Source organism: Phalangium opilio, unplaced genomic scaffold, assembly GCF_054372755.1.
Source record: "Phalangium opilio isolate 3A_F unplaced genomic scaffold, DU_Popi_V2 ptg000048l_1, whole genome shotgun sequence".
Lineage (NCBI taxonomy): Eukaryota > Metazoa > Arthropoda > Arachnida > Opiliones > Phalangiidae > Phalangium > Phalangium opilio.
Window position 1 is genome coordinate 5110036 of NW_028324170.1, and position 26628 is coordinate 5136663.

Sequence of the window (26628 nt, forward strand, 5' to 3'; positions counted from 1 at the left end):
CTTGGTAGTTTTGGCGAGGAAATTGAAAGAAAAGTCGGAGGATGAAGTAGAAAAAGTTGGAAATCCCTATCGGAATGCACTATTGAATGCATTAACACCGAAACTAGACGGATTTATACAATAATATAAAGAGTCATAGATGGAAAAGTAGTCCGTGCGTACTCGAATTGGATCTGGGCGTCCTCGGAGGCTTCCAAAATCAAACAAAAGGAGCCACCTCGGGAGTCACCACCGTTCCATTGAATTTCAAGTAAAAATGCAAGGTAAATATTTTGGGATACAGAATAAAGTTGATTGTTTCAACCGATTTCATTATGTAGTACACTGGCTACATCCCTACAGATGGGCTTTATAGTGAACTTTGGGGTTGCCATCTGACGGGCAAAGCCGGGCTCCTTCGCTACAATTGTAAACACTTAATACTTTAACGTCAGCTGATAAGAGACCCTCTGTTCTAACTAATACTAAAGTTACTAGTCATGTTGTACAATCTAATCGCTGTCAGAGAGTTACTAACAGACAGACTTAAAATAAGTCTATAAATTTATTGCAAATTTCAATACTACTTTCTTGTAACTGGCGAATAAATATATTTAGACGGTCGATAAAAATCTACGCCCCCCCCCCCAATCCTGCAACAACTAAGAAAATCAAGCGTGACTCACAGACAGACAAAAATATGTTTTTCTTGTATCGATAGCATTTCTGCTTTAAAAGGCGAATCCCGAGGAAGAGCGGGGCGGCGTTGCGTTTGTGTCGTCCAAGGAAAGTGAAGGAATTCTCCCAGGAAATGGACGTCTTATTTCCTTCCTATATTCAACGGCCTGTTAGCTATAAAACCCTTCCTTTCCTTTTCAAGCCCCTAAAGCAGACTCAGCTACAACTAAAGTATTCTCAAAAATATTTCGTTTTATTCAGAGTATTGAATTCTTTTCAAACTACAAAGGACAAGTCACCTTTGACCCTTCAACTTTGAAAGTCTACATGCACTCTGGTTTCTTAAATAATAGTATAAAGGCCAAGAGAATGATTTATATCAATTTTTATTGGGTAATTCCTCACGTGGGTCAGAAAATTTAGTGAATTAAAATAACATTGAAAGAGGTTAGCATGGTACCCGTGCCTTAAGTTAGGGGGAAAAATAACTCTACCTTCACCGTTATGGTTGTCCTTTGAGCGAAATCTCCTGTAAATGTATAGAAATGGTGGAGTTTTCCTTTTTTGAAAATCGGAATTGAAATATATACAAAAGAAAATAGATCAGTGTTACGTTACTTTCAACAGATACCATTGTTTTCTTTTTATAGGAAAAATAAGAAAAATACTCAACAGGGAATACAGACATTGCCTATCTATAGAGACTCCTGACTTAAACGGTTCTTGGCTCTCTCTTGACGGCTTTCTTTAAACCCATCGGTAACAAATGCCACTTATTGTCTTTATGGGCGAATGTGCCATACCTTCAACGGACAACTCTAAAAAGTTTATACCAATGGCAGCTTCTATACGAAGCTTGTTTTGATAGGGGGGGGGGAAATAGGCCAGTATAAATCAAGTTTTGACTTCATTAAGGTTGATTTTCATACTTATTGGTGTTACGTTACTTGTAGTGGCACTTAACGGTCAGATAGCCATTTTGTATGAAGCGTAAGCTCCCCCTCGAGTCGATTATGTCTCTATATTGAAACTGAAGGTCTTTGGCAGTGACATAATTGGGCCATAGAAAAAGATCAGGACAGATTTTTGAGGATATCTCGGGCCTTTGTAAATCTTATAGAGGGTGTGGGTGGAACCTTCCTTATTTCGTAACGATATCTGAAAAGGTTTTGGCCCATAATAACGCGACTCTAACGACGAAAAATAACCCTCATTATCGCGTTCTACTGCAAAGAATGCCGCTAGCCAGAAAGAAAGGACCCCACGCCGCCCCCCCCCACCGACTCCTTAGGAGAATACTTCCTCATACCTAACAATTTTATTCCCCCCGCTCACAACCTACATCGTTAACAATGAAACTTTTCCCTTTAAGGTCGTACTGAAATGCTATTGTATTAACTGTACAAGCGGAATATGATCAGTGTTACTAACAGACAGACAAAGTCGTGGTTTCTTTTTATGGTACGCATCAAGCTTTACGAAGACTGATAGAGAAAGTAGTGTTTCAGATATAGCGTTATTAATCGACAGACAAGTCTGTTTCTTATTATAATGGTACAGAATGATCAAGCGTTACTAACAGACAGAGAAAATTGCATTTCTTGTTATAATATGGTTCTGATCAAGCAATAACCAAGAGATAGAGAAAGTCTAGTTTCTTCTTATGAGGGTAAAGATCCAACGTTACTAACAGACAGACAAAGTCGTGAGTATTATTATAATGGTACAGATCAAACGTTACTAACCGAGAGACAAAGTTGCGTTTCTTATTATAAAGGGTACAGACTAAATGTTACTAACAGACAGATATTGAAGGTAGTAAGTTTTGCGTTCCAAATTACATTGGGTCCAGTAGTTCCGAAACTTAAGATATACACAAAACAGAACTAAAGTAATTGTTGATGCTTTTAAGTATCGCTTTAAAAAGGGGGGAAGGGGGATGGAAGACTAACGGACTTATAAGGTTCGGCTGGTAAGGCTAAGGTTGTAAGGCATGGGCTTTTAAGGCACGCTCCCTTTCTTGGGCCGTTTACCGCTTTATAAGACGTGAATTCGGTTAGGCGGAAAAAAGTGGACGCATTCGATGCTGCACGAGCTATATACAGACGGAAAAGGGCGTCGGGACGGAAAAATCATTTTCCATTCAGTCGATTGGCGCCCCCTCGCGTTCCTCCAAAAACGAATAAAAGAACCACTAAAGACACGACACTCTACAAGGGACTGACTCGCCATCCACAAAGTTACCATTGAAATTTTTAAACACGTACTAACGTTACTATCTGAAAATATTTCACACTTAAGATTAATGGCGGCTAATTCGTTATTTGGAGAGTAACGAATATTTATTTGCCTTTTGGTACAGTATTTGTTCATCATATTGCTTGTAACGTGCAGCTTGTGCATGTTTGCTACGTAAACAAACTCGAAATCAAATTCTTATTTTTTTTGTTTGTGTAGTTTGTGATTTAACGTAACAAGTGTTTTGATTGCATTTCTGTCCACCATTTTTAAAGATGGCCGTGCTTTCTTTGTGTTTACCTTTTACTTAATAGTAATATCCGGATTATGAAGAAACTTGAATGCGGGTCCATTTTTGATTGTTTTAGGTTGGCTATAGAAAGACAACTTATATGAAAGCTATATCTTAATAATGACGTATAAACTGCAAGAAATCGGATGCTACCCAAAAAAAGATTATAAAATAGTACGGTCCCTTTTATAACCTCATATTAGGAACGTATTCTTTATATCTAAATATATATATATATATATATATATATATATATATATATATATATATATATATATATATAGGAATATATACCCTTATTTCTTTTTACATAAATATACAAGTTTACGATGTTATACTTTCACAAAAGTCGTCTAATTATAACAGAAAAGAAAACTTTGTTCGTTCGTCTGTCTGTTAGTAACGCTTCATGTACGAGGGAGGGGGAACACCGAGTACCTACCACTAGTGTCTTATAAAAAAGAGTATAGAAACAAAGATGTTTGGTTCAATTTTTAAATATGGATGCAATATGTCATAAACACGCGTAATATCAAGGAAAATTAAGTATGGAGTGTAATAATATTGTGTAATAGCAAGGAACATTGAAGGTTGGTGTGTGTGAGTATTGATTTCAAAAATCGGGAAATCATTTTCAAAATAATGTTCCACCGAAGGTATGGCCATCTATCAGTAGTAGCCATTAAGGATATAGTTATTGATTAATATATCGTATTCAAATTACAGAAAGAAAACTGTACTCGGCATTTATTGAGTACTCATTTTATATATTGACTTATTTTAAAAATGAGCTGTCATATATTAGCAGGGTTAAGGGTCAAATTTTAATCGATACTTAGTTTTTAGACAAGGAGGGTTCATACTAGGTACCCAGGCTACTTGGAGGTCATAGTGCAGGATCAAGCTGCTTGGTCTCCTGTTGTAAATGGTATCAATCCTCATAGTCTGAAACCTATGTGCATTAACTCTCTCATAATTGTAAATGGCAATAAGTGACTCAATTTCTTTAAATAAGATTTTTAATTGTACTCTTTCTCCCCCAGTCTTTCGATGCATATTATTTCGGTAAACACCTGGCATACAAAAATATTAAAAAAATTAAGATCCAACGTTTAATAGTCATACTAGGCCTACATGTTGAGCAAAACAGAATTTTGCATAGTCTACATTTACAGTAAATGAGATAGTGCTTACGCTATACTATCTTAAAAAGCAAAGTCTACTTTTATTGCTATGTCGTTTAGAATTAAGTGTTATTACGCGCTAGTTATCGTTGTTACGTAAAATGACTTTGAACTAGAGATAAAGTTTGTTTTTTAATGAAGAACCTTGAAAGTTCGAGGGCCTCCCCCCGTAGACTAAGTTACACCTAGAGAGGAAACATCTACACGGATTTGAAAAAAATATAATTTAAATTCCACGTGTTTTACAGACTCCAAAAGATTTTTTAAGGTATTTTATAAAGTAAAAATAATTTTTCATACGACTTTTGACCTAATTTTAAAATTCCCTGGCATTTAAGGTCTATTTCCAAATTCCTAGACTCTTTATAAAGAAAAATTTATAGGGATATATAATTTATATATTTTTTCTCGAAGTAATTTGACTTTGCAATAGTATATACAATTGGGCTAATTTTCAAATTGAATAAGTTTTCACCAACTTGTTGAGCCTGATTTCGAATTATCTAGCATTCCCCCTGATTATTCAAAACGATTTTCGAATTATTTAAATTTCCCTGACATTCCGAAACGATTTTGAAACTTTTCCAAACTATTTTCAAATATCTATATTTCTTAGACTTTCAAAATAATTTTAAAATTATCTAACTCTATTAAAAAATATAATTTTTTTCACATCTCAATGAGTATTAAATGTCACAAGAAAAAAACAAAAAAAAAAGAAGTGTTTATCAAGGATGACAATTACATCTCAGTGTAGTCATCTATCTCGAGTGTTGTCGTCAAAGCAGTATATTTGATACTGAAATTTCAAGGGTCATATTAATAACCAGTCACATAAAAAAGAAAATAAGTGATAACTCGCAGTTCACCGCTTACTCAGCGTTATATTTTCTACTTTATGCAGTAGTTAGTCTCTGAACCTCCACCGCTAGACCGTCTAATCTCTGACTTTAACGGGGATAACTTCGTTTTTTTTGCAATTGTGAATTCAGTTCTAGACCGCGCCGGGTCGTGTTGGTTGATGATATTTTAAGTTTAGAAACGCGGGTGAACTAAACGTTTGTAGTTGTAGTGACAACTGTAAGTTGTTCCTGTTAGGGTGATTGTAATGGCTCTACCCAACACGTTTAAGAAATTAGTAGCGCAGAGACTAACTTCAAATTTTAGAAAAGCGGTGGAGATTGTTACAGTTCCTATAAAACCACCCGGACCCGATGAAGTCTTGGTCAAAGTTAAGTAAGTCTTAAGTACTAAATTTAAAGTTCATTCGTCCTCAGTTTTAAAATTAATATTCTGGTTTGAATTGCGTGTCACTTCACGGACTTGAGGTGAATTTATAAGTATAGTTGATTTTCCACTGTTGTAGTAAGAAATCTTGATCTTATGACGTTTTAACTTTTCTTTCGTTTGATTAAATATTCTTGTCGTAATAACTAGCGTATGAATCTCGAATTATTTAATGACTATAGCCGTACTGTAATAACAGTTGTAAACCTCTAGATAATAGGGTTTATTATGTATTTACTGATAAAGAATTGTCTTTGTTAGGTACGCGGGTATCAACGCAACTGATGTCAACGTCTCAGCTGGACGATACGGACACACTAAAGTACCCTTCGGAGTGGGACTCGAGGGTGTTGGTGAAGTGGTCAGTGTGGGACCAAACGTCTCCAATTTGAAACTCGGACAGAGCGTTGCCAGTATTTACGTCGGTTCTTTTTCAGAGTATATAGTAAGTGACCATCAAGTTATCTATACGATTCAGAAAGTTTTTGTTTTTTAAGCACTATCACAATTCGTTGACTTCCGAATTGGAATTGACCAAATTGCATAATTGATTTTAGTAACGCTAGGGGGAAAGGTTTGTTAGAAGTGATTTGTTGTTGAGTTCCTGTCATGGTTGGGACGAAGGTGAACCCCTAGCAGTTGAGCCTGTTAAGAACATCTTATTCTAGACCAGGAACATTTAAACTTTATGATTAACCCCTTTGCAACACCATTTTATTGAAATTTAAAGTTGCACAAAAATGCCAGTTTCTTAAAAAAAAGGGTGGACCCATAGATTTTTTAGCGTTTGCATTCCACACTCTATATCAACCGAAACGCTATCAGCGTTACAAACAGATAGACATTCATTAAAATCACTTAATTTTTAGGTCATTAAAAAATCGGAAGTGTTCCCAGTCCCGGATTTGAAACCAGAGTATTTATCCCTACTAGTCAGTGGATTAACGGCTACCATTGGTTTGGACAAAGTCGGTGAAATCAAGCCTGGTAACAAGGTCTTGGTGACTGCGGCCGCTGGTGCCTTGGGACAAGTTTGCGTTCAGTATTTGAAACAAGAAGGCTGTCATGTGATTGGTCTATGTTCCTCTGCCGAGAAAGCCAAGATTATCACTGTAAGTTGATTATTATTGGATGGTACTTAATCCCAAGTGTGTTGCAATGAATAATATAATAAACAAATTTGGTTAATTAACCAGGACTTGGGCTGCGATGACGTCATCAACTATAAAGAAGAGGATTTGCATAAAGTTCTGAAGGAAAAATATCCGGTATGACATTGAAGTATAAAACACGATTCATTAAAAATATAACGTGACTATGCCTAGTAACGTATTGTTCTCTTGAAAAGAATGGTTTGGACGTTATCTGGGAGACCATTGGTGGTGATGTCTTCAAAACACTCAGTCGCCATTTAGGTCTTAAAGGAAGGCTAGTCGTTATTGGAGCCATAACGGGTTATACAACCGAAGGAAAGTTGCCAAAAGTTGACTTGGGAGATCTACCCATTCAAGTACGTAATTGTTTAACATCAGTTCAACTGATCTGTAGTCGTGGTACAGATATTAAAGTCTTTTGTTAATCAACGACAGTGCATTTTTTAGTTTCCGAGGCATAGCCAAAATCGCGACAATTAAGGTTCATTCGCGTTATCGAACTTATTGATTCTTCTGAATGGCAATGAATTCAGAATAAATTAATGGGATTACCGCGTTAAGTCTTGTTCAGTGAGAAAAAGTGTACTCGCGTTACAAATTGTGGCGCATTGATTGGTTGAAAGTGATTCCCCTTTAGGCGCTCTAGAGATCTGTTTGGTGGCAATTTACGATTTAACTTATTGTGTCTGATTATTCGCTTATGTTTCATTGTAGCTCCTGTTCAAATCAGCTAGTATCCGGGGTTTTCTAGTCTCGCACTATCCCAACGTTTACGCGGAGTATTACGGTAAACTTTTGAAGTCTTACAAAGAGGGTAAAATAAAGTTCAACGTGGACGATGGTTCCAAATCGCCCGAAGGGAAATTCGTCGGTCTTGAAGGAGCCATACGTGGAGTTGAAGTATAACTATCTTTCTAATTCATATACTGTATATTTAAGTTAAATGGAAATTTTATTTTACATTTACAGTACTTACACACGGGGAAAACCTCTGGAAAGGTGTACGTTACCATTCAGTAACAATGAAGTCCAGGCATCGTGACATTAACTTTGAATTTATTAAATTAATTTTGTACCAAATCTTTATTTTTCATGAAATAGTTACTACCAAATTTATTAAATACCTGATTACTGGTGTATACAAATACCGTATTTACTTAATTAGGTTTTAGAAGCAAGTCAAAAACTAATCCGGAGTTACTAATATCAACCCAGCAGTTACTTGAAATTAAATATGAAATATTTACTTCAATTTATAGATCTCTGTTAAATAATGCGATCAATCCTTAACTAGACAGAATGCGTGTAGAGTTTGGTAGCAGACCCTGAACTCCTCTTCAGACGTGCTCTTTAATTGGTTCTTTGTATTTTTAATCGCTTAAACCGTACGTGGTTTCTAAGAGAAAGGATCATTATTTCCATTTCCTTAATGAATTAGGCCTAAAACGCTGAAATTGTGAGCATAAATAAAATTGGTCGTGGTTGCCACATAAACTTAGTTTTCAAGCCAAGCCAACTTTTAAAAACCAGCCCAAAAATTACGAAACTAGAAGGTTTCAAAATTTGCCCAAAATATCAAGTGTTCGAGTCCAATATTTTTCCCCAAACCCAAAATTCAAGAGTTTCAGCAAAATATTTAGTTCATAGCCCAAAAAATGAATACTTTCAGCCCAAAAAAATGAATACATTCAGCCCAAAAAATTAATACTTTCAGCCCAAAATCTATCACACAGCCAAAAATTAAGAACTCCAGCAAAATGTTTAGTTCATAAATAAAAAAAATATGAAGCGGTCGGGCCCGATCAAATCAAAAATCCTACTTCAGTATTTGGCCCATTTTCGTGTTTATTGTTTTTAGCACAACTCAGAAAAGCCCCAATAAACTACCAACAACAGTGAGTTCACATTCTCAAGCCAATATATTTTCGAAAGTTAGCCCAATTGTCTGTTTTCTAGCCCAACCTGGAATCATTATACTCCGCGCGTGATTAGACCGCGGGTCAAAGCGTGTTTTTACCAGGTTTCCATAAATATATTATTGGAAGAAAAATCCATATTCGCGTGTGTACATACGGAGCAACCTAGATTCTCTTCATGTACTTTACGACAAATAACAAAATATGATAGTCTCTCTCGCTTCGTTTATTACATTAGGCTAGTTGTCATAGTTACAAAGAGTATCCTGTTGAACGTGTTACGCGCTACACGAAAAAATGTACCAGTCTTAAAAATTATTTGCTGCAAAAACACCATACTTTACTTTCATAGGAAAAAATATATTTTTCTTTTTCTGTTTGAGGTCCTCGTGCCTGGCAAGCAAAATAAACGTAAATGCACAATTGGTATTAATAAGTAATGTGAAATTTCTCGTAAGACTCGCCTTTACCACATTGTTCTTACGCAGGCTTGGCGGTAACGGTACGCCTTCGCCGAGTATCCATTACGATATTTTTGTGGAAAAAAATGACTTAGTTTGGTCATAATTCGAAGGAAGTTTTGAAACTGTTAAATTTAAATTGAACTTTATGATTGAGGACGTGAGAGACTGTGATATTTTAAAGGACAGTGAGCGTGGCATTGCGTCAGATGGCATGGTTAAGGCATCCGCGTTGATTTCGGAAAGAAACAACTCAAAGACAAGATTGAGAGTTCGAAGAAATCCATTGATAAGACTTAATGGTGTTCGGGAAATACCCGCCAGAATGTAAGAGTAATTTATATCTATATAAGCATAAGTTTATAAGATATGTTCCATAAGTATGACACTACCATATTTCGTAATGCTAGAGACTTAAAGTTCGAGAACGACAGGCGAGAATTGACTGTACTCGGTTTTGCAGTCCATCTAGGTCCTATTTAGTCTGTACTAAACTTTTGACAGCGCCTCACCAGTTGTCCCTTTACGAGAATCTATGACCTAACGTCACTTCATGACAATCTCTCAGTAACTAGTGACAAATTATGGAACATATGAACTTATGGTGTTACGGATATAATTCACACGCATAAAGAGGAAACAAACAACGTTCTCAGATTCATATTAATTTTGGATCAACATTTTGTTTTTACAGCAATGAAGCCGAGGAAGATATCAAACTGAAACCACCTCCCGTTGAAGAAGGCACTCCACCACCCAGCCGAAGGAGGTCAAGTTCATTACCACCGAAGAAAAGCGCCACCTCAAGTTCCTGCGACAAAAAACATCAAAGTCTGGAAGCTGAATCGTTTAAAGCTCCACCCGAGGACAAAGTTAACCCTTGGAGTGACGTCATGTCTGACGTAGAATGGCAGTTGTTACGACAAGGCAGTATGGCAGTCGAAACTGAACCTCCGTTGGAAAAACTGTTCAAAAATCATGCCCGAGCAAAGAGGCAGTCTTTCGCGGCCACGAATGGAAGCGCCATTCTGAGTGAATTCGAGAAGATTAAACTCAACAAAAACAGGTATGGTTCAAAATACTTGTATTTCCAAATCCGAAGTTAATTATTTTTAAAGTTATGAAAACTTTGAAAGTAAATTAACACAACGTTAAGTGAAATCTGATATCAAGTTGCGCCTGGAGTTTTAATGAATGAAAAGAACGAAAAATTTCACACAAATTATAATATTTTGATGGGACTAATAGGCGAATTTCACCATTTCAGGAGAGAATCAATGCCTGTTCAAACATCGGCTATTAATTTCAAGCCAAAAACGGGTAGGCATGAATTAATTCATTTCTTTAAGTTGCGTACAGAATGCTTATTGAAGTTATTCACGTTGTTAATAACATTTAGATTCAACGGTGAGAGCCATTTACCCTTTAAAAGCCAATCACCAAATTGACATCTTTCAAAAAACTCAACACGAGGCGTAATTTAATTTTATACCACGAAGTGTATGCAAATTATTATTAATTTACTTATGTAAGTAATAAATGAATATATAAAATGTTTCTGATAAATCTGGCATAAATTAAGGGGATATTATTTGGACAATTTTGAGTCGAAAATTTGCTATGACATTTTTCCGTCTGGGCCACTGTTTTCGAGTTAAGATTTGAGTATTTTAGGGATGACCCCTTAATTAAATTAGAAATCATGTCTTTCAGATTCTTAATTAAATTAAAGAGGTCATCCATAAAATACTCCAATCATAATTCAAAAATAGTGGCCCGGACGGGAAAATGGAGATATAAGTTACATTTTCGACTCAAAATCGTGCACCCAAAGAACATCCGCCTTGATTTATAGATACAGACTTATCAGAAACACCCTGTATGTCTTACTCCTAAATGTTTTCTTTAAAATGATATTTAATAAGTGGGGTTTCAATAAACAAGGCTCAAGTAATTAACCAATTTGTTTTAATTTATTTAGAGATATACATATATATGCTTATACCAAGAAGTTATATCAGTATCTCAGAGAGAAGGTATAAGATGCCTTTGTATTCGCGCGCCATAGTCCCAGTCCCCCTTTCAAAATACAAGGGGGGACGTAAAAGGAGGCGCCGGGCTATTTCGCCTCTTCTCAGTCGGAAAATATGACTGTCATTTTCGTCACTCGCGTCGTCGCGCTGACGTGAGTTTTCAAGAACCAATGAGATGCTGGTTGTAATTTAGAGACGGGGATTGACTCCGGACTTACGTTTGGACTGGAGATAAAGCTGGAAATCTGGCGAATTTATACCTTCTCTCTGAGATACTAGATATAACTTCTTGCTTATACTCAGCTGCGCAAAAAATTCTCATTGTGATTAATTTAGAGAAAAAAGTTCAGTCAAATTTCGTGGGTTGCGATGAACTTTCGCCTTGAAAATTTTTGAAATTAAATGCTCTCTAGTAAAAAGTAGAATAGCGACTACGCAGATCGCGGTGTAGCTTTCAAGAATGATGTTGTAATCTTGGAGACCAATGTAAGCTTGCTGTTTCTCAGCGATAATGTACATTTCAATCAAACGCCTCAGTTTCAAATTCCATATTGAGATGATGCCCGATTCAAAAATGTTCAGAATACTGCAATAAAATCGTTATAAACATTTCCCCCGACTCCATCTTTGAAAAATGGCGGCCAGAAACGTGAACAAATTCCTTTCCCGGGGTTAAAGGTCATAGTTCTAACCAATTTCATTAATATTTGGTATAATGGTTTCCAATATCCTATATCGGGTTTTATGGGTGTTTAAAGTTTGGGTTTGAACACGCCCCCCCCATCCGCCATATTTTAAAATGGCTGCCAGAAATGTTGAACAACGGCCGGGGCTCTTTGCTGCTAGTCTCTAATGAACCAATAGTTCTGACGTCCCAAAGTACAGGTTGCCATAATCATAAACGGGTAAAGGCGAAATTTACTCACATTCCGTTTAGTTCTTCTTTGCAGGTGAAATTCTTGGCATGGGCGATGGCGTAGTATTCGGGGTAGATATTCTCTTTAGCGACGTGAAAGATGTTGCTACGATTTCCATACTCTTTCAAGGAATATTGTTGAATTTCGTCACGTGATGAGACAAAGGCGAAATTCTCACTCAAAACCTTCTTTAAAGCGCCTGAGTAGCTTTTGAGTCCATTTGTAGGGTCGTATCTCACCAATGAATCCTGCAGCTTCTTCAAGTATGAACTCGACTATAAAAGAATAGTTTCAAATGATACCCATTAAAAAGAACAGTAGTGTTTAATTAAGGAGTTGGTACCATGATGACTTCATTGTAAGAAAATCCTTCTACGGATCCAAGTGTATATCCTTTTTGTCTAGCGGCTTGAGCTAAATCTTCAACAGAGTTAATCGGGTTGCTTCCAAAGACTTCCGAAGCGGAAGTGGTCAGTTGACTGCAGTAAAACGTCATCAGAATAGCGTGAGCAACTGTTGTGACGCCGTACAAGAAATATTCCGATGGTGAATTCGGAAAGTCAAGTATTTTACCTGAACGACCGTAAGTATGACATTATTTTTGCTATAATAACTATTTCACCAGGCAAACAGAGACGATATATTTCCAAAAGTATATATATTACAACAAAAAGTCTCGATCAAGCAGGCATAGTCCAGCTAAGCCCAAAAAAAAATACATATTGTTTAAAATGACTTAGCTTAAACTCTCTGTGATTTAGCGAGAGCTAGACTTGCATTTCCGGCTACATTCATAAGGTGGCAATCACAGACAAAATTAAGAATCCGAGATTTTTTGTTATAAAATATATGCTTTTGATATTACGCGGTAAATATTCATAGCATACCTCCATGAACAATTAAATTAATGGCGTGCCATGCATTGATGTATTTGAAGTTTCCAATTTTGTTGCGTTTAAGAATTCGCAGCAGGATAAAACCAGCCAATGATACTATGATGACGTAAATCCAAACCTAATTTTCAGAAGTAAATATCAGTTTTTGTAAAGAACACCGTCAGTTGAAATGTTTTTTTTTTGCACCTCAAAAGTAAACTGACGGTAAAAGAAAGCCAGGTTTCCTTTTTCGAGCGTCGTTGACCTTCTAGTGACAAATGTAGCGTAAGTGTAAAAGTATGGTACCGAAAATGAGACCTTTTCAAGGCGTTCTTTAGTCACCGAAAGGGAAAATATGGCCATATCTCCCTCCTAAATGTAAGAAAACACGGTAATTAACAACAAGTAGCAAATTGTTTTCAAAAGCGAGGTTTCCAAGAACACATTCAACGTCAAATTATTTTTTGAGAAGCAAACTGATTTAGAATGTTTTTTCAACTAAACAAAAAATGTTCAAGCATTTTCAAATTGTTCTTGGGAACCGGGTTTTCAAAGACATCTAATCAATTTTCTTCAAGATTAAATACCTGACGAGATATCAAGTCTAACATGTGCGAGATATTTTGACTCAAATTATTATATTTTGGTTGCACTAATTTATATCTGAAAAAGACGAAACTTTAATCAGGTTCCTATATATCATAAATGTTAAACTTCCGATCCATGGTTCTATTAATTATTTAAAATTTAAATAAAATGAGTCTGATACTTCATGGAGATTTTAAAATTACTTATTAATTTAAATATACGCAGGAGCTTTCGGACCGCGGTCCCTCTTCAGCTGCAATTTTTACAGCTGTAGATAATTCCTAAAATTCTAAAGGAAGATACGTCCTATGACAGGCGTATAATATACTACCAAGAAGCTATATCTAGTTTACTATACTACCAAGAAGCTATATCTAGTTTACTAGGGAGAAGTTATTAATTCGCCACATTTCTAGCTTTATCTCCAGTCCAAACCTACTTTCGGAGTTAATCCCCGCCGCCTCTAAATTACAACCAGCATCTCATTAGTTCTTGAAAGCTCACGTCAGCGCAAAACGAACGACGAAAATTACGTATTTTCCGACTGAAGAGAGGCGAAATAGCCCAGCCTCCTTTTACGTCCCCTTTGTGTTTTGAAAGGGGGACTGGGACTATGGCGCGCCAATACTTAGGCATCTTATAACTTCTCCCTAGCAAACTAGAAATCGCTTCTTGATACTACTAATTAATTTATAATTACTCAAATTTTAAAACGGTTTTGATTGTGTTTAATATATTGAAATCCATTTCGCCAAAACCGCTGAATACTGAGCCATTTTGAATGCAACCTGGACAAAGGAGGGCCTGAAAGATTTACGAAATATTCAACAATAACGTATTGCCTTAAATGAACGCAATTTTACCGCGTTAAACGAAAGAATAGTTAAGTTCCAATTAAGACACGCCATCTTATCTCTTTGAAATCTGATCTCGGACTGATTATAATAATTTTGATAAATCCGACCCGATTATATTGGAACGGAAATCAATAACGTTTCCGTCAAAACAATTTCGAGTGTTTTGATATAATGGAAATATATCGTTTACACCGCTGTAAACACTGTTAAGAAGTTAACCATAAGTTAATATTTAATCCTAATAAGCTAGATACCGAGATATCAGAGCAAAAATCATTTTCTCGAATCTACAGTATGTAAATTTAAATTTAGTTCAGTCATTCAAAACTGGGTCCGCGAACCCTTTGCCATTGTAAACATCATCCAATTGGAAACCCTAACAATTTATCTTTATGATTGATCCCTGAAAAAGGCATCGTTTTATTGAATTTGAAAGTTGTAAAAAATTACTTTCTAAACAAATAACATCATATAGTCCAAAGACTATTTAGTGTTTAGTGTCAAAATAGACAGGACACTCTTCTTGGTAAATACGAGCAACCGGAAGCGACAAGCGAGACCGGAAACCGCTCAAGTGCGCTTACTCCTTTCCTTAACTTTGTTATATTCTTTCAATGCACTTGTTGAACTTATTTTAATTTTTATTCACTTATGGTATGGCGGAAACCTTTTTATAGTGATTGAAAACACTCGATATTTGAAACACGCCTTCAAATCTCAGGCAGGTTAAGAAATAACACGAAACTATTAGGGTCCCTAAATAACTACGACCCTCTATGTTATGTTTTACCTAACATAATATAACTTTGAAAAATCAGTTAGAAAATCGAGACAAATATTTTGGTCAGTTGTAACAACCTTTCTGACCCTCATTCCAAAAGCAAACCCAAACAACTTGTTTGTCTCCCTTTCAATAAATTGCTCTTGTATACGCTGTACAAATTTGGGAAAAAGTGAAGTTTATAATGCAGTAAATATTATTTAAAATTAATCTTACATAAAATTGAAAATATTTTCGTATTCAATTAAGCACGTCACGCGTTAAGGCTTAACCTGATTTTAAATGACCTTGAGGCTTAACCTGATTTTAAATGACCTTGGTACACAGGAAACTATAGACTTTTTCCAATATATTACTCGAAAAATAAGGAGTGGTTCGACGACGCTAACGATTGATACAAACCTTCAAATTATTAGGTAAAAGGCTTGATGCAAATTGGATTGTATTTTGTTTGGATATTTGAAAATAACAATATTAATATTAATATTCTTGTTGTTTTCTTGTCGTCAAAAAATTGAGTTAAACGTTTTATGAAAGTCGGTAAACCACTTATTGAGATTCTTCAATAGAACATAATTAAAACTAAATGAAAACAATTAGCTATCGAAAAACACAATTCACAATGCTTAGCCTTAACTACCACTAATCAATTCACAATTCTTAACCTTAACTACCACTAACCAATTCACAACACTTAACTTTTAACAAAAGAACGAAAAATATCACCTTTACCTTCTCTTCTTTAAAAATAAAGTGGTGTAACTAGTATTAGCATTTCGGTATTAACTACATTTACAAACTAATTGTTCTATTGGGTTTGAACCAATTAAGTTTAAACTTTTAATTTTAAATATACCTAAAAGACAATGAAAATAAAGACCGAAAGTGTGCTTCCGCTTTCACTCGCGGTCCATACCGTATAAAAGTAACGTTCCGCGAATTTATTTTACTAAGTGACTTTGCTCGTTAACCTTTGAACGTGTTGATTCCATATCGGAATTATGCAACTTGAAACCTGGCTCAAACACGCAACACATCCGGTCAGCAATAAAAAGTGCATGTTTTTACAAACTTTTATTTAACATAAATTGTTACTTAGTTGAAGTTGTAAGGTCATTTTAGACGTGTTTTTAAACGTTGCTTCGATCGAATTCAAACTTGCCTTAGAAGCGATATAGGTAAGGTTGTAGGCAAGGAGTAATATAGTTTTACAGCAGTTGTCCATCCCGTTTTCAATCAAAAACCTAACCTAACTATACCAATAGGATCGAAGTTATCGTTATTGCATCGTTACGGTATAGTAGAAGTATTATTCTGTTTTCCCTGATGCATCCAAGTGTTTTCCAAAAATCGTAATAGCGCGTGATAATTGGGAATTGAGATTGACAGATCTTTTTCTAAAACAGTGTAGTGTTATAAAGTCATTTTCCAGTTAACGTTAAATGGTTCTATTAAAGAACGAGTCTCATTCGGATTCTAGTTGCGAGCCTTAAAAAGATTGTAAACTATTTACAATTGAGAGCTGACATTCAGTAAAAGTTCCGACTGACTGGCTGACTTACAATCGATGTCCAGTCCAAACCCTTTTTTTTCTTACCTGGGAAGTTATAATATTGCGGGAACATTACTCTTAAGTTGTAGGTACACAGCGTGGAAGATTTTTCCCAATCCGCAGTCATCTTGAATGAAAATGTTTCCGGAAATGTAACTTGCACCTTTTTTAACTAATAGTGTTGATTGTACGTTTCAAACGATTTCATTAATATTTAGTATAACTCAGAGAGACAAATTTGTATGAACAGTTATCGTAATGTGAATTGTCCTTTAAGTAAAGGAAGAACTTCATTTGCCGAGAAAATATATAGGTCTGTAAGTCGCTGTTGTTTTCATTGTGGAAGAAACAACTCTACTAAACTATATTCAATCTAAAAATCGCAGTGTTTCGTTTAAGGCGGAGTTTAGTACTGGAAATATGATAACTTATTACTGTGTGGCACTACTATTATGCGCGGTAAGTCTGCTGTTTCTACTACGATAATTAGTATAATTTTTTGAATATATTAACGAGATCACAAGCCAAAATAATGTGGAACATACAGGACATATTTTTAATTTTTAAAAAGCTCGTTATATAGTAACCAGATTACTGAATAGAAACGAATTGGTACCGTTAAGAAAGGTATTTTACATTTGTGGTCGACATTTTTCAAAATGGCCGCTGAACGGAGAAGTATTTTTTAGCGTGCATTTACTATTTAAGAGCAACGTCCCTGCAAAGTTTTAGCTTCCTATGTAGAACGATTTGGGCTGGGCATTGATTATCATTCAGTCAGACAGACAATATATTTATTTATATTTTTCTTGTTCTACTTTTACAACAGAACTATGCAATGGGTGACAAAGAACAGGATTTGAGACAAGCGGCCAGACGCGGAGACGCGCGTACTGTCCTCTCCCTGTTGGCTGAAGGTGTCGACATCAATTCAGAAGACAAGGATGGACAAACGGCGCTTCATTCTGCCTGTTGGTACAACCACAGTCACGTGGCACTGGCCCTGATCGAAAAGGGAGCCGACGTCAACACAAGGGACGTCGATAACTTCACGCCTTTGTTCGCGGCTTGTCATCTGGGATTGACCAAGGTCATCAAAGCCCTGATTGAAAAAGGGGCCGACGTCAATGCGGTTGATAAGTTTGGACAAACTACTTTGTTTTACGCCGTAGCGAAGGAACAAAAGGACGTTATCAATGTCTTGTTGCAACACAACGCCGATATTGACGCATCCGATTATCAAGGACAGACACCCTTGCACAAGTAAGCTCTACTGTGTGAGGTTTTGAAATTTTTTTCTAAATTTCGAGAGTTCACAGACAAAATTAATGTGTTACTGGAAAACATATGTGCCACTTGGGGGTTGTAGTTAATTAGTTCATTATTTGCCTACAAATAGTTGTTATCACTGTTATTTAGCGTCTAGCCTAGCGACACACAGCCAAACGCCAATTATTTAATTAATTATTTTTTTCCAACAACTACAGAGCGTGTCACAGAGGACAAAAGGACATGGTATCCTTCTTAATGGAAAACGGCGCCAACATCAACGCCGTCGACATTACAGGTGACACGCCACTACATCGAGCTGCCGAAGAAAACCATATTGACTTAGTAAAGATGCTCATTGAAAAAAGGGCCAATTTGGACGCTCTCAACAAAATACATTGCACCCCATTAGACCTGGCCAAAAATAAAGGTCACGAAGAAGTAATGGCGCTGATAAAAGGTGCCGAATTAAAAAGGTATTCAGTTCGCGTCATGGGTTCCGTCACGGACGCCTTGGAATCATTCAAAGAGAAAACTGCGAGGGATTTCAAAAGAATTGCAGCTCGAATTTCGGATTTGGAAAGAAGGTTCAATCAACGGCAATCGGATACGACCAAATTTGAAACGGCCATCGATAAAGTGAACCAAGAGTGTCGGGAAAAGGACAACGTCCTTAAGGAAGTTAAGAAGGACATGACGGAACAAAAGGCGGAAATTGAAAGATTGGAAAGCGAAGTTCTTTTCCTGCTAAGCGCTATTAATGTATAAATATTTGAGCTTTTGTTCTTTTGAAATTGAAAATGTCATTTTTTTATTTTGCAAATTTTCAAAAATGTTTTGAAAAGCTTTTTTTTCTGTTATCAATGCATCCAAGATTTCATAAACGGTAGACTATAAGCGGATGCGGTTTCAAAGGGTTCTTGCAGTAAACCAAGCCTTGCTAAAATGAGTTTTGGATCTAGCTTCTTTGTTATGGAATTTTCAAATATATAAATCTTTGTTAAAAATTAGGCCAAAGGTTTGATGTATATACTTGGCAACAACCAAATTCCTAAATAAATAAAAAACTCGCAAAAAATAACATTTGTTGGTCTAATAAAGAAGTCTTTCTATCCCCTCTCCATTTTTTACCAATCATAAGTAATGAACTTGCTTTAAGTTTCTCTGGATTGTTAAAACGTTCCTTGATGATAATTTAAAAAAAGTAGGTTTGAAAAAACCGATATTTTTTTGACCACTACCGAGTTCCTTAGCATCTAAAAAATGTGAAAAGGAAAATACTAGTATAAAAGCCAGTGAAATAAGTATTATACTCATTGTGTAAAGATCTCGCTTCGTACTAGGAATTGAGAAACGTTAGTATTATACATTATGAGGGAGTGCATCAGTGTCCACGTTGGTCAAGCCGGAGTCCAGATTGGAAACTCCTGTTGGGAATTGTATTGCCTCGAACACGGGATCAACCCTGATGGCACAATGGACAGTGCCAAGGACATGACAAGAGACTCGCCAGCGAGTTTTTTCAACGAAACCGGTTCGTCTCATTACGTCCCTCGTGCCATCTTCGTTGATTTAGAGCCAACTGTTATCGACCAAGTCAGGAAAGGGCCCTACAGTCAGTTGTATCATCCTGATCAAATGATTACTGGGAAAGAAGACGCTTCAAACAATTACGCCAGAGGTCATTACACCGTTGGCAAAGAGTACATTGATGTCGTCATGGATCGATGTAGAAAACTGGCGGATCAGTGTGAAGGCCTTCAAGGCTTTCTCATCTTCAGGAGTTTCGGTGGAGGAACCGGATCTGGATTTGCCTCGCTCTTGATGGAGAAATTGTCCGTCGAGTACGGAAAGATTAGCAAATTGGAGTTTGCAATCTACCCATCGCCCAAGGTGATTTATTAGTAATATGTACTCCGTCACTTGAAGTTATTTTTATCTGGGGCTTAACCTAATGGCACTAATTCTTTTCAGGTGTCCACGGCGGTTGTCGAGCCGTACAACGCTGTCTTAACAACGCACACAACTTTAGAGCACTCAAGTTGTACTTTCATAGTTGACAACGAGGCCATCTTCAACATCTGTTCGAAACAACTGGGCATTGAAAGACCGAACTACCGCGATTTGAACCAGATAATCAGTCAAGTGGTCTCTTCAATCACCGCATCCTTGCGGTTTGATGGCTCTCTCAATGTGGACTTATCGGAGTTCCAGACGAACTTGGTGCCGTATCCGCGTATTCACTTTCCACTGGTCACCTATGCACCGATTATATCCGCCGAGAAGGCATACCATGAACACATGAGCGTAATTGATATCACTAGAGCGTGCTTCGAACCAAGTAATCAAATGGTGAAATGCGACCCAAGACGTGGCAAGTACATGGCTTGTTGTTTACTCTACCGAGGTGACGTGGTTCCGAAGGACGTCAACGCGGCAATATCCGAAATTAAAAAGAATCGAACCATCCGTTTCGTTGACTGGTGTCCTACTGGGTTTAAGGTTCAAAAACGTTTCCTTAAATCTAACGGTAAAATACTATACCGTAGTTTTAATCCTGTTGTCTTCCGCTTTAGGTTGGTATCAACTGTCAACCCCCGAGTGTCGTTCCTGGTGGAAATTCGGCTAAATCAACCCGAGCAGCCTGCATGCTAGCCAACACGACTTCGATAGTGGAAGCATTCGCCAGTCTTAATCATAAGTTCGACCTGATGTACTCTAAACGGGCCTTCGTTCATTGGTACGTCGGTGAGGGGATGGAAGAAGGCGAATTCTCGGAGGCTCGTGAGGACTTGGCTGCCCTTGAGAAAGACTACGAAGAAGTCGGTATTGACGCCGTGAGCGACGAAGACCCCTTCGAGACGTTCGATGAGTACTAACTGATGGTGCACGTGCTCACCTCGCACATAACTGAAATAAACAAGTTGCAAAAGCTTGTTAATCACCGTGTAGTAACATATTAATACTAACTTTAACAAAGTTTATTTTCTGTTAATAAATTACATTGTGAAGCAAAAACTCGCGTGTGTTGCTTTTGTATTTTAAATAATATTCATAAACGTAATAATTTAAAAACTTTACATATAAGTAAATGACGCGAGAGTGTTTCGTACCGTTTGAATCTAACAGCAATGAACAGTTCAGCTTGCTTAGAAGAAAATCCTTCCAGAAAGTTTGAAAATTCATCAAATGTATTTTGAATTATCTTAATTTTGTTAAGGTAATAACTCTCAATTGTCTGTTAATAACCTTCGGTACGTTACTTCTCCGTTGCAGTATCTATAATTTAATGTACTCTCATGGGTGAGAAACAGCATTTAATTAAACATTTTATGTTGTTAATTTGAGTTATTAAGCATAACCTTTGCGCGTTAGCACGCTTAAAAACGCAAGCAAATATTTGACTAAAGATATGTCTAAGAAATCTTAAATTTGGAATCACGTTTTCAAGGACAAGTACTGTCATTTAATGTTAATCCGTTCGATTGGTTGATTACATATTCCACTAGTAATATTTAGAGATTAATTCCAAATTAACTAATGAAAGAATGTTATTATTCTTTCACGAAAGTGAGGTACTACTGTTATAAATCAATAAAAAAACAGTATTGGCAAATTTTCAAAACCACTGAAACCTAAATCGCTCCTACTAAAGAAGCATTAACTTCCTTATATCGTGATATGTTTTCCACCCTCCCTAATACGGACTTCATTTAAAGCCGTTGTCAGTTAAATGTATCGAGTGCGCGATAGTTCAGCTCTGCCCTGTGCCTTTAATTCAACCACGCTCGGCAAAGATCGCGTAAATCTGTTATGTACGGTCTGCTCGACATAACGCTACTAATAACACGTCAAAACATTGCTGCGGTAAATAGCCACTTAAATCTGCCACCATGAAGCAATATTCAAGAAAAGCTAAATGGATTTTATTTATCTTTATGGACTAGAAATTCTCCATGGTAAATGCAAATGGGAAACAACATTAATCTTAAAGCCTTAATTCCAAAGACCGGTTCTTATCAATCCAAAGCCCGGGTTCGTGATTATTAGTTATATAACGAGTAGTAATATTCATCGATGTACCTCGTTTCCCGTACCAAGTTGGTCTATAACGCCTTTAATCCACTCTCACCAAGGTTAAAAATGACCTTGATCTGAAGACAAAAAATAATTAAACTCCAAGGAAGTATTTTGTGTGGCGCCCGCTTCAGGGAGTATAAAAATTCATAAGATTAAAGCTGATTAATTAAGTTACGATAAACTGAGAGATTAGCTGTGTGTTTCCAAACGCGACAAGACCTTCGATCTCGCAAGACTGGTGTCGCGTTGAGAGAAATTATGGTAGTTTCTTTCAGAATTACCAGTATTTCCTTGTTGCTGCCAATATTATGCCTAGAACTCTGTCAAACCTCTGATGGAAAGCCTAATATTATTTTCATTTTGCTGGATGATTTGGTACGTATAACATATTTTATATGTATATTTCAGAACTTTTTTTTCTAAATTTACAGTCACAATTTTTTTTAATTTTCCCAATTTTAATTGACCAAATTGTATCATTGATATCAGTAAATACTAGGGGAAAGTTCATTGGAAGTGGTTTGGTGTTTGAGTTCTTCTCAAGGTTGGGACGAAGTCGAACCCCTAATCATTAAGTTTCTTAAGAATGTCCCATTCTAGAGTAGTAACATTTTAGCTTCATTATTAACCCCAATTAAGTATCGTTTTCTTGTAATTGAAATTTGTAAAAAGTATAGTTTCTTTTGAAAAATATATATATTTCATTGGGGTTGTCCCATAGACTATGTAGTGTTTAGTGTTTACATAGACAGGAAACTCTTAAACTGCACTTAATTCTTATTATGATTTCAGGGATGGAATGACGTGGGATTTCACGGAATGACCGATATTCCGACCCCCAACATTGACGCCTTAGCGGCTGATGGTATTGTAATAAATCAACACTACACCGCCCCTCAATGTACTCCTTCAAGAGCATCTTTATTAACGGGGAGATACGCACCCAATATTGGTAAGATTAAAGTTACATGATGGGTATAAGTATGACTTATTTTTGGTTACTTTATTTAGGAATGCAATATCACGTTATTCGTTCAGCGTCCGCTTGGGGGTTACCTTTGAAACTGAAGATTTTGCCACAATACTTGAAGGAACTCGGTTACGAAAATAAACTAGTTGGCAAGGTATTCCTTCGTTAAGTATCTCTTTTAATATGCTTTTTGAAAAATAAAGATTAGGATTTAAATATTTAAATAGTGGCATTTAGGATCACATAAGCTTAGATACTACCCGACCAAAAGAGGTTTCGATTATTTTTACGGATTCCTCTCGGGTGCTGCCGACCCTTTCAACCATACCGTTAACTTGTGGGTGCTGAAAAACTGGACCAAGGAGTATTTCGACGCGTCTGACTGCGCTGAAAATCGGTAGGTTTTATTTTTTAATTTTGGGAACTACATATCAATGCTCTAACAAATCTTTTTTTTCGTGTGAACATAATAACAATTTTATTAGAAGAGGTGATATCTTCTTATCCGGTCGAGAGATGTTTGAGAATTTAAAACCAACATGGACCAGAGAAGGTGATTACATGACTGATATCTTGTCGAAGAAAACAAATCAAGTTATAATGGATCATGATACTCGAAAAGTATGTTAATACAGTACTGTTCAAGCGTAGAAAAAGTGCAGATGACATTATCTAGGCTCTAAAAAGCGCAGTTTCGAAGAACTAACAATTACTTTATTACAGCCGTTATTTCTGTACGTTTCTCAATCAGCAGTTCATCGCGGTAATGTTTACTTGCCCATCAGATCTCCAGAAAAGTACACCAGACACTTCACGCATATCCGGGACCCGGACCGAAGAAACTTCGCTGGTCTTTAAAGCTTCATTTCTCAATGAAGAATTGCCATACGACAACTTACACGAGTATCTCTATAGGAGCTTTAAAAGCCGCCGATGACGCTGTCGGAGAACTAATTGGCAGCTTACATTCCAAAGGGATGTTAGCCAATTCCGTCGTTGTCTTGTGTTCCGATAATGGAGCTCCAGTCAATTCTCACACCACGAATGGGGGATCGAATTATCCTTTACGAGGAGAAAAGTTCACTCCTTGGGAAGGTGGTTCCAGAACAGCTTCTCTTATCTGGAGCCCGTTACTGAATCAGAGGGGATCCAAGCGGTACGACCAACTCTTTCATATCTCCGACTGGTTACCAACCTTACTGGAATCGGCTGGTTAGTAAATGAAGTTCTTCAGTCCTTGCCAGGTATGACCCTAAGTCTTTGGCAATTCTGCGAAAGACATTTTGGCTATTACATACTCAAGTTTGCGAAAACCAGAAGAGCGTGTTTGTTGTAGGCCCAAGTATTTATCATATCATTTGATAAAGAAACATTTGGGCGATCATACCCTAAAGGCATTTAACAACGAGTGTTTCTTTGACAGAATAATGACGTTCCAAATATTGCGTCCACGTTGCTTTAGGTTACCAGGGAAACATTTCGGCCATAGATGGTGTCAGTCACTGGAAATATTTGGGAACCTCTAGTAAAGGACCTCGTCACGATATGCTTATAGACATGAACCGGTGGTTTAACTCGGCCATCTACCGTCAGGGTCGATACAAGCTTATATATGGGAAGACAAATAATGAAACGAATATAAGTCGAAAACCCAGTCATAGTTGGACTGGCAATAACGGCAGAAGCATTTACGTTCCTTCGAAAATAGAGGAATGTGATGTTTTCAAGGTAAGAAAACTGTTCGTTTGAGCAAAGCAAGTGGAAACTTTATGCAAAATGAAAGATATAACTGGTAGTACAATCCCAAAGTCTCAACATTGTCCAGTCTAGCGTTATGTATTACTAATTACGCTCAATTAAAGCGTTAGTAACAGACATATTTGTTTGTTTCTAGGTACTTGAACACTTGTACAACCGAAAACTGAATCTGACGGTCCCACTTAACGAAGTATACTGCGGTTCCAGGTCTTCGCGTCTAGATCTGATGGAATGCGAACCATCCCGTGGTATATGTTTATACGATGTTCAAAGTGACCCATGCGAATTCCATAACATCGCTAAGTTAAAGCCAAAGGTAAAGATTCATTTTCACCATTACCTTTACCGTATGCCCTTTATGAAAACCATACTTATGGAGAGTATAATAAACTTGTGGTTATAACTGATAGAACGCTAAAATTTAAAACGTTTATACAGGTGGTTAAAAGAATGCTATTGCGTTTGAAGATATTTAATCGGATTACTTCAAAGCCCCTGTTTAAACCAATTAGACCAGATGGCAATCCTCGATTTTACGGAGGATACTACGTTCCATGGAAGGATAAAAAATACGTAAATCATTTTAAGAAATTGAATGTTTCTTCTCAACATCTCTGCAGTTATAACTTTACCATATTGTAAAAAATTAGTGGTAAATATATTTTATGCGCAAATCTAATGCGAGGGAAACGGAATTGTTGTAACTTCCTTTTAAAAAACCAACCAAGTATAAATGTTGAAAACCAGTGATTATTATCTTATTAGATTTGAAACATCTTCAGTTCAAGCGTGTGCCTCTTTAACAATTTGGACCTGGCACTCTTTCGCCTACTTGATCAAGACTTTTTGTTTTAATATATGTACTTTTGATAGGACAAATTCGCCAATTTTTCACTAAAAAACGGTCGCCAATTTTTGATAAGAGAAATTTAACTCGGTTAGAAATTAGTGCAAGAATACAGTTTTCAAAATATGTTTAAGCGGCCTTTACGCGCTCAATGTTTTGCACAAATTAAGTGGGGGACATTTATAAAACGCATCATCTTATAAATTATTCCCAAGCCTTTTCACTAAATGTGCAAATAAAAATCAATCATGATATTGAAAGCTCAATATGTAGAACAAAAATTTTAAATTTTATTGGACAAATATATGGATCATATTCCACACGATATATTCAATTATATTGAATATAGTTTATCACAATAAAAAAGTTGATGTTGAGTCCATGGACCTTGTACAATTTTATTGACAAAACATAATATATAAATCGTTAAATACACAAACTTTAGATTTATTCGAATGCGAAATATTGTTCGTATTTTGAATAACATTTTGAGCAATAAAAAATCATTCAATATATATGCTCAGATTTTTACGCAAATATTGTCTAAAATTTACCCCAAATGATTTTCTATAGGGCACCCTACACGCTCAATAATTTGCGCAAAAAACGTGGGGCCCGTTATTTAAACTACAATGTATAAATAAAACGTTATCCAGACTAATATTTGTGCAAAGTTCAAATATAATGCTACAATATGTTTTTGGAAATGGAAAGTCATTTGCGATATATTTTGGACAATATTTGCTTAAAAAAAACTGAACATAATTATATATTGAGTGAGTTTTGATTGCTCAAAATGTTATTCAAAATACGAACAATATTTCGCATTCGAATAAATCTAAAGTCTGTGTATTTAACGATTTATATGTTATGTTTGTTCAATAAAATTGTACACGGTCCATGACCTCAACA

At 36.4% G+C, this 26628-nt stretch overlaps 6 protein-coding genes across 9 annotated transcripts; 5 read left to right on the forward strand and 1 right to left on the reverse strand.

Moving 5' to 3' along the window:
- The first annotated feature begins 3585 nt into the window (after positions 1-3585).
- Positions 3586-7957, forward strand: LOC149673894 (prostaglandin reductase-3-like). The gene is made up of 7 exons (XM_089839682.1): positions 3586-5607; positions 5920-6103; positions 6528-6770; positions 6855-6926; positions 7007-7168; positions 7527-7712; positions 7782-7957. Exons 1-7 carry the CDS (start codon positions 5480-5482, stop codon positions 7830-7832), a joined length of 1026 nt encoding a protein of 341 aa, XP_089695808.1. The 5' UTR covers positions 3586-5479; the 3' UTR covers positions 7833-7957.
- A 137-nt stretch (positions 7958-8094) lies between these two features.
- LOC149673895 (uncharacterized) lies at positions 8095-11086 on the forward strand. Of its 3 annotated transcripts, none has more exons than XR_016366950.1 (5): positions 8095-9516; positions 9884-10255; positions 10457-10509; positions 10589-10842; positions 10903-11086. XR_016366950.1 is itself a non-coding variant. In XM_089839684.1 (5 exons), the coding sequence occupies exons 1-4, from the start codon at positions 9338-9340 to the stop codon at positions 10666-10668; spliced, it is 684 nt and encodes a 227-aa protein (XP_089695810.1). In that variant the 5' UTR covers positions 8095-9337; the 3' UTR covers positions 10669-10717; positions 10903-11086. The 3 variants fall into 3 exon arrangements, 2 of the variants coding, with proteins under 2 accessions (XP_089695810.1, XP_089695809.1); XM_089839684.1 differs by having other exon boundaries at positions 10589-10717; XM_089839683.1 differs by having other exon boundaries at positions 10589-11086.
- Positions 11087-11217: 131 nt separating this feature from the next.
- Positions 11218-14830, reverse strand: LOC149673896 (putative glutamate receptor). The gene is made up of 8 exons (XM_089839681.1): positions 14466-14830; positions 14303-14406; positions 13602-13677; positions 13222-13386; positions 13027-13153; positions 12483-12712; positions 12149-12414; positions 11218-11808 (listed from the first exon to the last, which is right to left on the reverse strand). Exons 1-8 carry the CDS (start codon positions 14508-14510, stop codon positions 11550-11552), a joined length of 1272 nt encoding a protein of 423 aa, XP_089695807.1. The 5' UTR covers positions 14511-14830; the 3' UTR covers positions 11218-11549.
- Positions 14831-16691: 1861 nt separating this feature from the next.
- On the forward strand, positions 16692-19093 carry LOC149673897 (uncharacterized). Its single transcript, XM_089839985.1, has 5 exons — positions 16692-16944; positions 17011-17105; positions 17179-17251; positions 17622-18055; positions 18280-19093. The coding sequence occupies exons 2-5, from the start codon at positions 17035-17037 to the stop codon at positions 18827-18829; spliced, it is 1128 nt and encodes a 375-aa protein (XP_089696111.1). The 5' UTR covers positions 16692-16944; positions 17011-17034; the 3' UTR covers positions 18830-19093.
- Positions 19094-19370: 277 nt separating this feature from the next.
- LOC149673898 (tubulin alpha-1D chain-like) lies at positions 19371-21215 on the forward strand. Its single transcript, XM_089839688.1, has 3 exons — positions 19371-19954; positions 20036-20563; positions 20638-21215. Exons 1-3 carry the CDS (start codon positions 19433-19435, stop codon positions 20938-20940), a joined length of 1353 nt encoding a protein of 450 aa, XP_089695814.1. The 5' UTR covers positions 19371-19432; the 3' UTR covers positions 20941-21215.
- Positions 21216-21920: 705 nt separating this feature from the next.
- Positions 21921-26098, forward strand: LOC149673899 (arylsulfatase B-like). 2 transcript variants are annotated; one of them, XM_089839986.1, is made up of 10 exons: positions 21921-22516; positions 22934-23093; positions 23153-23265; positions 23339-23508; positions 23597-23732; positions 23835-23961; positions 24027-24323; positions 24574-24839; positions 25006-25185; positions 25308-26098. In XM_089839986.1, the coding sequence occupies exons 1-10, from the start codon at positions 22400-22402 to the stop codon at positions 25509-25511; spliced, it is 1770 nt and encodes a 589-aa protein (XP_089696112.1). In that variant the 5' UTR covers positions 21921-22399; the 3' UTR covers positions 25512-26098. The 2 variants fall into 2 exon arrangements, with proteins under 2 accessions (XP_089696112.1, XP_089696113.1); XM_089839987.1 differs by having other exon boundaries at positions 23600-23732.
- The last annotated feature ends 530 nt before the right edge of the window (positions 26099-26628 follow it).

Bases quoted from the DNA above. Each gene is read 5' to 3' on its own strand.
- LOC149673895 (XM_089839683.1), top strand. From the start codon at position 9,338: ATGATTGAGGACGTGAGAGACTGTGATATTTTAAAGGACAGTGAGCGT. The intron at 9,517-9,883 runs GTAAGAGTAATT...TTGTTTTTACAG, and splicing joins CGGGAAATACCCGCCAGAAT to CAATGAAGCCGAGGAAGATA. The intron at 10,256-10,456 runs GTATGGTTCAAA...TCACCATTTCAG, and splicing joins ATTAAACTCAACAAAAACAG to GAGAGAATCAATGCCTGTTC.
- LOC149673899 (XM_089839986.1), top strand. From the start codon at position 22,400: ATGGTAGTTTCTTTCAGAATTACCAGTATTTCCTTGTTGCTGCCAATA. The intron at 22,517-22,933 runs GTACGTATAACA...TTATGATTTCAG, and splicing joins TCATTTTGCTGGATGATTTG to GGATGGAATGACGTGGGATT. The intron at 23,733-23,834 runs GTATGTTAATAC...ACTTTATTACAG, and splicing joins TGGATCATGATACTCGAAAA to CCGTTATTTCTGTACGTTTC.
- LOC149673894 (XM_089839682.1), top strand. From the start codon at position 5,480: ATGGCTCTACCCAACACGTTTAAGAAATTAGTAGCGCAGAGACTAACT. The intron at 6,927-7,006 runs GTATGACATTGA...TCTCTTGAAAAG, and splicing joins TTCTGAAGGAAAAATATCCG to AATGGTTTGGACGTTATCTG. The intron at 7,713-7,781 runs GTATAACTATCT...TTACATTTACAG, and splicing joins GAGCCATACGTGGAGTTGAA to TACTTACACACGGGGAAAAC.
- LOC149673897 (XM_089839985.1), top strand. From the start codon at position 17,035: ATGAACAGTTATCGTAATGTGAATTGTCCTTTAAGTAAAGGAAGAACT. The intron at 17,106-17,178 runs GTCTGTAAGTCG...TAAAAATCGCAG, and splicing joins TTTGCCGAGAAAATATATAG to TGTTTCGTTTAAGGCGGAGT. The intron at 18,056-18,279 runs GTAAGCTCTACT...CAACAACTACAG, and splicing joins GGACAGACACCCTTGCACAA to AGCGTGTCACAGAGGACAAA.
- LOC149673898 (XM_089839688.1), top strand. From the start codon at position 19,433: ATGAGGGAGTGCATCAGTGTCCACGTTGGTCAAGCCGGAGTCCAGATT. The intron at 19,955-20,035 runs GTGATTTATTAG...AATTCTTTTCAG, and splicing joins CAATCTACCCATCGCCCAAG to GTGTCCACGGCGGTTGTCGA. The intron at 20,564-20,637 runs GTTCAAAAACGT...CTTCCGCTTTAG, and splicing joins GGTGTCCTACTGGGTTTAAG to GTTGGTATCAACTGTCAACC.
- LOC149673896 (XM_089839681.1), bottom strand. From the start codon at position 14,510: ATGGCGTGTCTTAATTGGAACTTAACTATTCTTTCGTTTAACGCG. The intron at 14,407-14,465 runs GTAAAATTGCGT...TAAATCTTTCAG, and splicing joins CTATTCTTTCGTTTAACGCG to GCCCTCCTTTGTCCAGGTTG. The intron at 12,415-12,482 runs GTACCAACTCCT...ATTCTTTTATAG, and splicing joins CTTACAATGAAGTCATCATG to TCGAGTTCATACTTGAAGAA.